Source organism: Nerophis ophidion, linkage group LG07, assembly GCF_033978795.1.
Source record: "Nerophis ophidion isolate RoL-2023_Sa linkage group LG07, RoL_Noph_v1.0, whole genome shotgun sequence".
NCBI classification, from domain to species: domain Eukaryota; kingdom Metazoa; phylum Chordata; class Actinopteri; order Syngnathiformes; family Syngnathidae; genus Nerophis; species Nerophis ophidion.
In genome coordinates, this window is record NC_084617.1 from 65,924,303 (window position 1) to 65,933,642 (window position 9,340).

The 9,340-nt window shown below is 40.0% G+C and overlaps 1 protein-coding gene across 2 annotated transcripts in view; it reads right to left on the minus strand.

Moving 5' to 3' along the window:
* slc15a4 (solute carrier family 15 member 4) overlaps window positions 1–9,340 on the minus strand; it is an 89,876-nt gene that overhangs the window by 80,088 nt on the left and 448 nt on the right. For both annotated transcript variants that reach the window (XM_061906887.1, XM_061906888.1), the window contains exon 2: window positions 5,189–5,815. In XM_061906887.1, the coding sequence (XP_061762871.1) occupies window positions 5,189–5,770 (582 nt within the window). In that variant the 5' untranslated portion in view covers window positions 5,771–5,815. The remainder of the gene's footprint in view (window positions 1–5,188; window positions 5,816–9,340) is intronic.

Below are 9,340 nucleotides of genomic sequence, written 5' to 3' on the forward strand. Positions count from 1 at the left end.
TCTTAAGCAAATGGAAGTTTGTCATCTTCACAAAATAGGATACAATTTGCCAGTGTTTTGTTTGGTTATCTAGTCCAGCATCTCTGTTCTACCTGATTGGTTGCAAGAACCTTAATTACTGGGCACATGTTAATCACTATTTTGAACTGAAACTCAGGTGGGTCATCCACTACAACAGTGATCTCTAGGCATTTAATAGATCACAACTGGAGTGTTTGGTTTGATTTAAAAGTCTCGCTTCTCATCCAAGTAGGGTTCATCAGTTTATGCTCAGAGACTTCAATTGGTAAAATCTCGTCTCGTGGCTGGTGCCAAAACCCCAAACATTTATACTCCAATACCAAGCATGGTATCTGACCAATCTAAGTCTCTGAGCATGAACTGATGAAGCCTACCTGGATGGGAGGCGAAACGTCTTGTAAGACAACCCAACCGGTCCAGTTGCGATCGATTGAATGCCCTGAGATAACAATGACCTGGATGAATGAGGACTTCCATAGAGATACTACAACAATGACCTTTGTTTGGTATTTTACGTGTTAATTATGTATTTTACGTGTTAATTATAAGTGTTATTGTCCTACTGTTTACTTACACAAGCAATACTATTGCTTATTATTGTGAAGTGTGAATTCTATTTATATAGAGCTTTTCTCTAGGGACTCAAAGTGCTTTTACATAGTGAAACCCAATATTTAAGTTACATTTAAACCAGTGTGGGTGGCACTAGGAGCAGGTGGGTAAAGTGTCTTGCCCAACGGCAGTGACTAGAATGGCGGAAGCGGGGATCGAACCTGCAACCCTCAGGTTGCTGGCACGGCCACTCTACCAACCGAGCTATACCGCCCCAATTCTTATAATTACTAATTATCATTATTCTATTGGTATTAATTAATATTGCCGCTAAGGATTTGTATGACTAAAAGTTATGATTTTAAGTCGATCGAGTATCACATTTTGATTTGAGTTTACAAGCTATTTTCATATGGCAAGAGCCACATTGTTTCCTACTGTTAAATTACATGGAAAAGTAACCACCGTATTTTTCGGACTATAAGTCACAGTTTTTTTTCATAGTTTGGCCGGGGTGCAACTTATACTCAGGAGCGACTTATGTGTGAAATTATTAACACATTACCGTAAAATATCAAATAATAATATTTAGCTCATTCACGTAAGAGACTACACCAGTGGTTCTCAAACTTTTTTTGTCATCCCCCACTTCGGACAAGGGGGAGTTTTCAAGTCCCACCAGTTCCATCGCCCCAAAAGAACGCTAATGCCAAGCTTAACATTTTCAAAATTATTGAACATCAAGTAAAATTCAAGTTGTATACATTCAAACTCAATAACATAAAATAACATCAAGTTCAATAATATATAACTGTGCACCTGTGGTATAACTTGCATCAATTCAGAAATAAATAAAATAACTACTCTTTCAGTTTTCTTTGAAAGAAATCAAGTGGCTTATTGACGTGATTGGGGTGTGTGGTCTCGAGGTGTCTCTTTAATTTGTTGGGGCTCATACTGTCTGCTGCTAGCGGTTTTAGACACAGAACACACAGGGGTCTCTCCTCTGCCCCCACCACCATTGCCGTGAATCCAAGAGCAAGATACCCTTCATCATATTTTCTTTTCGGTTGGCTTTTTGGTTGATTAAGCCCGTCAGATTTTTGTTTCTCTCCATTTTGTGTAATTGTGATCCACACTTTAGCCTGCTACCCGTGAAATATTGTTCCGCTTAGCCCCGCCCCCATTAGTTACCGTTGCTATGTCCGTCAAACTTTCGCTCCTACCTAGAAATTTAAGGCCTAGAGGAAAAATAAGTAATTTACATTTATTTATATAGCGGATTTCACAGACAGAATCACAAAGTGATTTACAGTGTGTATAGAAAATGAAAGCATAGTAAAAAAAAAAAAAATCTAAGTTTATAATAAAAATTTAAAAAAAATAAAGTGAAATTTCCTCCCGTTCCTCACGCCCCACCTGTCACGTCTCTATTCCCCACCAGTGGGGCCCGCCCCACACTTTGAGAAACGCTGGACTAGACGTATAAGATTTCATCGGATTTAGCAAATAGGAGTGTCCGATTGTTTGGTAAACGTAATGCATGTTCTATATTAGTTATTTGAATGACTCTTACCATAATTTGTTACATTAACATACTAGGCACGTTTTCAGTTGGTCATTTATGCGTCATATAATGTACACTTATTCAGTTTGTTGTTCCCTATTCTTTATTTATTTTAAATTGCCTTCCAAATGTCTATTCTTGGTGTTAGGTTTCATCAAATACATTTCCCCCAAAAATGCGACTTATACGCCAGTGCGACGTATATGTATTATGCATTTTCGGCAGGTGAGACTTATACTCCGGAGTGACTTATACTCCGAAAAATACGGTAAATAGGTTTTATACAGAAGAACACAACACATTGCACATACAATAATTTTGAAATAACACTCAACTTAATTTATTTAGAACATGCAGCTTTTTAGTGATTTTTTTAGCCTTGAACAGTCTGTTTACCACAAAAGCTTGCCAACTCCACATTGTATATTGTTCTGTCTGATTGTCGTGGAAAACAAGATCTATTCCTTTCTGTGTTTGCTTTTTCTTTCTTTCTAATATGAAGGCTCTATTTGTAGCTGTTTTCAAACATGATCAAAAGTGTTGACATGCACATAAAGAACCATTATAATGAGCATTGACTGCTCAGAGAAAATGATACCAGAGCCCTACCAGCCCCCGTGTTTTAATATCTTTAAACACAGACGCAGCAGTTAAGGGGGAAATGCACCTTTTTGGAATTCAGCCTATTGTTCAATATGAAGGACAAGAACATATGTATTTTTTTGCATTCTAAAGATTAAATAAAAACTCTTACGATGCGGCTAATGGGAGGCTGTTACTTTCAAAGCCCTTTAAACCTTTTAAAAAAGCTCCATCCATGTTTTATATACATGCCATAAGTATGTATAAAATGTAGTAAAAAACATTCATAACAATATGCAACATGTACAATATTAACCATATTTTGTTCATTTTAGGCATGAACAGAACTCATTTTCCTGGGTGCATTGATTTTAGTGCTCACAGCACGGACTTTCTACTTCCATCGGCAAAGGTGAGTGTTCCTACTTCCGGTAACAAACTTGTGTTTGCTAATCTTTTGGACAAGTGAGGATTCACAACCTTATCTTTTTGAAGCTGAACATATAGAGGATGAACGACTGGTTGTAGAAGCTATCGAGCATGAAGCGAGGCTGTACAGTTGGGAGAGACGGAAGCCGAAAGAGTCAGGATCGTCATGACTCGATGGCATAAATGTGACACTTGCCAAGCTACGGTATGCTAACAAATATGTGCTTTTGCTCCACTGAGTGGCACACAATGTTTTTAATCGATGGAAGCTTCTTGCATCTGGCGATGAAAACACTCCTCCAAACTGCATCACAAAGAAAAACAAACTCTATGTGCTCACAAACCCTGCTGTGGTGTAATCGTTTATCCAACTACTGTACCCAAAATCAACTGGAAAACAACATCCCCCGCCAGCTTCATCAAACAGGTAACTTTTCATTGAGTAAGCTACTATATTATTGATCATGATACATGAAGCACATCATGCTTGTTATTGCATTTAAAATAACTGTCGAGCTCTCTGCGTACAAACAAACATGACACCTGAGCTAATACTTTACAAATACTCAAAAATTATTGTCTATGTTTTTAGTCACTACAGATTGGTATCCTATCGCATTGTGTGGTGCACTACAAACTCAAAAGCGATTCAGCCGCTGATGCGGAAGCTAGTTTTACTCGTGCTAATGCCGTGACAGTGTGAGTGTCTCTATTAGCAAGGCGATGTGTTACTATGCAAGAAAAACAGTTTCCCAGTGTTTGGTCTTACAATACTGATTGATGGGGGCGGTATAGCTCGGTTGGTAGAGTGGCCGTGCCAGCAACTTGGGGGTTGCAGGTTCGATTCCCACTTCCGCCATCGTAGTCACTGCCGTTGTGTCCTTGGGCAAGACACTTTACCCACCTGCTCACAGTGCCACCCACACTAGTTTAAATGTAACTTAGATATTGGGTTTCACTATGTAAAGCGCTTTGAGTCACTAGAGAAAAGCGCTATATAAATATAATTCACATTTAGACTTGTATTAGTAGATTGCACAGTACAGTAAATATTCCGTACAATTGACCACTAAATCCGCTTGAACTGAACTTTCGCGGCTGTGTTGGAGCCACTATGGATTGAACTTTCACAGTATCATGTTAGACCCGCTCGACATCCATTGCTTTCGGTCCCCTAGAGAGGGGGGTTGCCCACATCTGAGGTCCTCTCCAAGGTTTCTCATAGTCAGCATTGTCACTGGCGTCCCACTGGATTTGAATTTTCCCTGCCCACTGGGTGTGAGTTTTCCTTGCCCTTTTCTGGGTCCTTCCGAGGATGTTTTAGTCGTAATGATTTGTGCAGTCCTTTGAGACATTTGTGATTTGGGGCTATATAAATAAACATTGATTGATTGATTGAAATACGTTTTTCAACTTGTTTAAGTCGGGGTCCGAGTTAATCAATTCATGGTAAATAAATAACTATGTTGGTACAACTTGGTCATTGTGCAGGTCAAAGACTGTAAACAAAGTATTGTTGGCGGTTTTCGGACGCATTTTTAATGATTTAGACAGAGAATGGATTGGTCCCATTAGCTGCATCGCTAGCCGCATTCTAAGAGTGTGTTTTTAATCTCAGAAGGCAAAAACAAAAAAAAGTATTCTTGTCTCTCATAAGGACTGTGAACAGGCATAATTCCCAAGAAAGTGCAGTTACCCTTAAAATGTTCACACTTTTTGTGTTCTGATTTAACACAGTTGTGGTGTAAAAAAGACATTTCTTGTTATGTAAGCTTTTGCTTTGTGGGTGCTTGTGTGTGTGTTTGTGTGTAAAACAAGTTATACAACTAAATCGCAATGAAAAAAAGGGATGTGCGTGTCTAAGTGAAGCCGCATGGTAAAACTGAAACTGCATGTCACATGTCTGCCTCCACCATGTCACACTGCATTCCCAAGTATAGAGCCCCATGTCAGAAGACATATCACATTGGTAGGTACTATATTTACATTCCTACTTTAGTAACATTTAAACATAAATACAATAATTTCCATATTTACCTGGTCTGCCCCAAATGGAGTGATGTTTGACTTGACAGTCCCCACACCCAGTGCGATTAAAAAAAGTCCACTGTAGACTACAGGGCCACAATAAGCTGCACGGATGGGGCAAGTGATGTTGCTTGGAACGGTACCGTTCGTGCTCAAACATTCAGCAGGCTGCACAGGAAACGCCGCCTCTTCTCCGCATATATTTATCCTGGTGTCATCATTTGAAATGAATGGGAAAAATAGGATACCGATAAAGTATAGAATCAGACTTGAGGCAATGGTCCAAAACTTCCCAAGATATGCATCCGCCAGCCAGCCTCCGAATGGGGATATCAGGTAAGTCACCCCCATGAACATCAGGGGTGCCTGGCTGGCTTGGGTGCCCTCCCAAAAAAATGGGCTGCTATTTAAAAAGAGAACAAGATTGGATGTGATGCCATAGAATGCAATCCTTTCCAAGGATTCAGCCAGCAAGACAGCGGCACATGCTAGTCTTCTTCCCCGGAAAACAGATGGGGGTGACGCTCTCACATTGCCAGAACCAGATTCTATAAGAGGGGTGCTCTCGTTGGCATCCTTAGTGATTGCCATCCTCTACTGATATTTATCAGTTGTTGAAATCCTTACAGTTCAGTCCTGTAAGAAACAAGAAAAACAACAGGTTAGTTAATATTTGAGATTAAGTATTGCCTGTTATGTCAACTCAAAACATGTAAACTGAGGGAGTCTCATTATAATTTCTTTTTATCCATCCATTGTCTACCGCTTATTCCCATTTGGGCTCGCGGGGGGCGCTGGCGCCTATCTCAGCTACAATCGGGCGGAAGGCGGGGTACACCCTGGACAAGTCGCCACCTCACCGCAGGGCCAACACAGATAGACAGACAACTTTCACACTCACATTCACACACTAAGGCCAATTTAGTGTTGCCAATCAACCTATCCCCAGGTGCATGTCTTTGGAGGTGGGAGGAAGCCAGAGTACCAGGAGGGAACCCACGCATTCACGGGGAGAACATGCAAACGCCACACAGAAAGATCCCGAGCCTGGATTTGAACCCAGGACTGCAGGAACTTCGTATTGTGAGGCAGACGCACTAACCCCTCTGCCACCGTGAAGCCATTTCTTTTTATTCCTTTCATAAAAATGCATACATACAAGCCATGTACAGTTCACACTTTCATTGTTTTTTTTGTTTCTTATACATTTCCATGATCAGAAAGGAGCAGATGGAAGAATAATATTCTTATATTTGCCTGCCCCCATTTTTTAACACAAATTATTTTAGATGACTTTATCACTGTTCCCTTCACCAGCACCCGAACTCCAACATACTTTTTAATTTTCGTTTAATCATTTTCACAATGACACGCCCAATCAAAATCAAAAATCAGTTTAATATAATGCCAGTTGTCTCTTTTTGGAACTCTTTTAAATTCAAAAATGGTCTCGCAACTTTTTAAGTCTTTCTTTAGAGAATTCCATGCTTTCACACCAGCAACAGACAAGCACATTTGTTTCAAATTTAAAGTCACACCGCCTTCTGTGATTCTCATCTTCAGACACGAACAGAATAACTTTTGTAAGTCCTTTGGAAGAACTCTATTTCTAGCTCTGAACATCACTAATAGAGTATGCAATTCTACAATGTTTTTTAGTTTTAATAATCCTGACCCAATAAAGACTGGACTTGTGTAGTCTCTATTAGGGCTGGGCGATATATCGAATATTTTTGATTGTGCGATGTAGAAAATAACTATTTTGGGAGTATTCGGGTATACTTTCTTACGAGGTTGCTTTTAGCTACGGGCATTACTCTACAGGCTTTTCTCACTTTTTCCTGTCTCTCTTTCTCACAGAGTGATAAAAAAAAGCGCACCTTCTTACATACGTCACATACTGTCACGCGTGCAACGTCATACACGCTCGCCGAGCAGAGAGGTAGCGGCATGGCAATGTTAGCTGTGGCAGGTGGTGCAAGCGGAGCGATGCGAGTGGTAATACGATAGAGAGAAGGTGCGAATCTGGTAACAAATGGAGGATGAATAATCATTTCCCAAGAAAAACGGCACTGAGTCCATCATCTGGTGGTGGTTTGGCTTCAAGCGGGAAGATGTTGAACAGACAGCTGTAATATGTCAAGTATGCTGCAAAAGCGTCGCTACAAAAAGTATCAGCACTACTAATTTGTAGCGTCATTTGAAAAGTCAACAGCTAGAGAATAAGGAGTGCTTGAAACTCTGCATGTCAACATCTCTGTCCGGTGCCACGCTCAACAAAATGCCAAAGCAAGCAGCACTGAACCAATTGAGCCTGGCGTCTTCCATTTCCACATAAACACCGTATGACATAAATAGTCAAGAACAGGCGATAACGTCTGTAGTAACCTACCACATAGCGAAGGACATACACAATTTGATTTCCTATTATGCAGCTCATTTTTATTTTACAGTTTTTGAAATATCTTGTGTGATATCATTCACAAAAGTGCGCTAATAGTGTAGTGGCATTCTGTACAAAAAGTGCACTTAAATTTAGTGTTGTTTTGATATGTTATCTTAGGGACATCATGCACAAAAGTGCACTCACACCTTTTTTTAATAATGTCTGACAATCTTGCACTTTCTGTTTTGAAATGACATGAATGTTTGTGCCACTGCTTGATAAAAACAGTTTTGGTAAATTGACTTAGTTGTGATTTCCCTCTCTGCATAAAAGTTTAAAATGAGCATATATTAATGCAGTATGAACAAGAATGCTTTATTGTAGACACATACGATCATCATACTGCTGTGATTATATGCATCAAGTGTTCATTCAAAGCAAAGGCAAAATATCGAGATATATATCATGTATCAGGACATGACCTAAAAATATTGAGATCTTCACAAAAAGTCATATCGCCCAGCACAAGTCTCTATATCGTACTTTAAAAATAATACGATTTGCTCTTCTCTGTGAAGGAAATAAAAGCATTATGTTGCTCTGATATGCATTTCCCCATCTTTATGTACAATAATTTAAAGGCCTACTGAAATGAGATTTTCTTATTCAAACGGGGATAGCAGGTCCATTCTATGTGTCATACTTGATCATTTCGCGATATTGCCATATTTTTGCTGAAAGGATTTAGTAGAGAACATAGACGATAAGGTTTTCAACTTTTGGTACTGATAAAAAAGCCTTGCCTGTACCGGAAGTAGCAGACGATGTGCGCGTGACATCACGGGTTGTGGAGCTCCTCACATCTGAACATTGTTTCCAATCATGGCCACCAGCAGCGAGAGCGATTCGCACCGAGAAAGTGACGATTTCTCCATTAATTTGAGCGAGGATGAAAGATTCGTGGATGAGGAAAGTGAGAGTGAAGGACTAGAAAAAAAAAAAAGACTATACAGTGGGAGCGATTCAGATGTTATTAGACAAATTTACTAGGATAATTCTGGAAAATCCCTTATCCGCTTATTGTGTTACTAGTGTTTTAGTGAGATTATATTGTCGTACCTGTACAACCTGAAGGTCGGCCCCGCACCTTTCTTCAACACCAGTCGACGGGTGGTGGCGATGCCCATCTCTGCCCTTCGCAAGGGACCCTCTTCGAAACACGATCTTTCGAAATGATCACCGCGTAATACACCGTACTTTGTGTGTGTGGTCCAATCCAACCATGTTCACTTGACGGCTCTGTTCCATAGTAAAGCTTCACCGTCATCTTTTGGGAATGTAAACAATGAAACACCAGCTGTGTTTGTGCTGCTAAAGGCAGCCGCAATACACCGCTTCCCACCTACAGCTTTCTTCTTTGGCGTCTCCATTATTCATTGAACAAATTGTAAAAGATTCAGCAACACGGATGTCCAGAATACTGTGGAATTACGCGATGAAAACAGACGACTTATAGCTGGGAACGGTGCTGGAAGAAAATGTCCTCTACAATGCGTGACATCACGCACACGCATCATCATACAGCGACGTTTCAGCGGGATACTTCGGCGTGAAATTTAAAATTGCAATTTAGTAAACTAAAAAGGCTGTATTGGCATGTGTTGCAATGTTAATATCTCATCATTGATATATAAACTGCGTGGTCGTTAGTAGTGGGTTTCAGTAGGCCTTTAAATAAGGGAGAACCATTGAGCAGTATAACATTCTCATTGTAT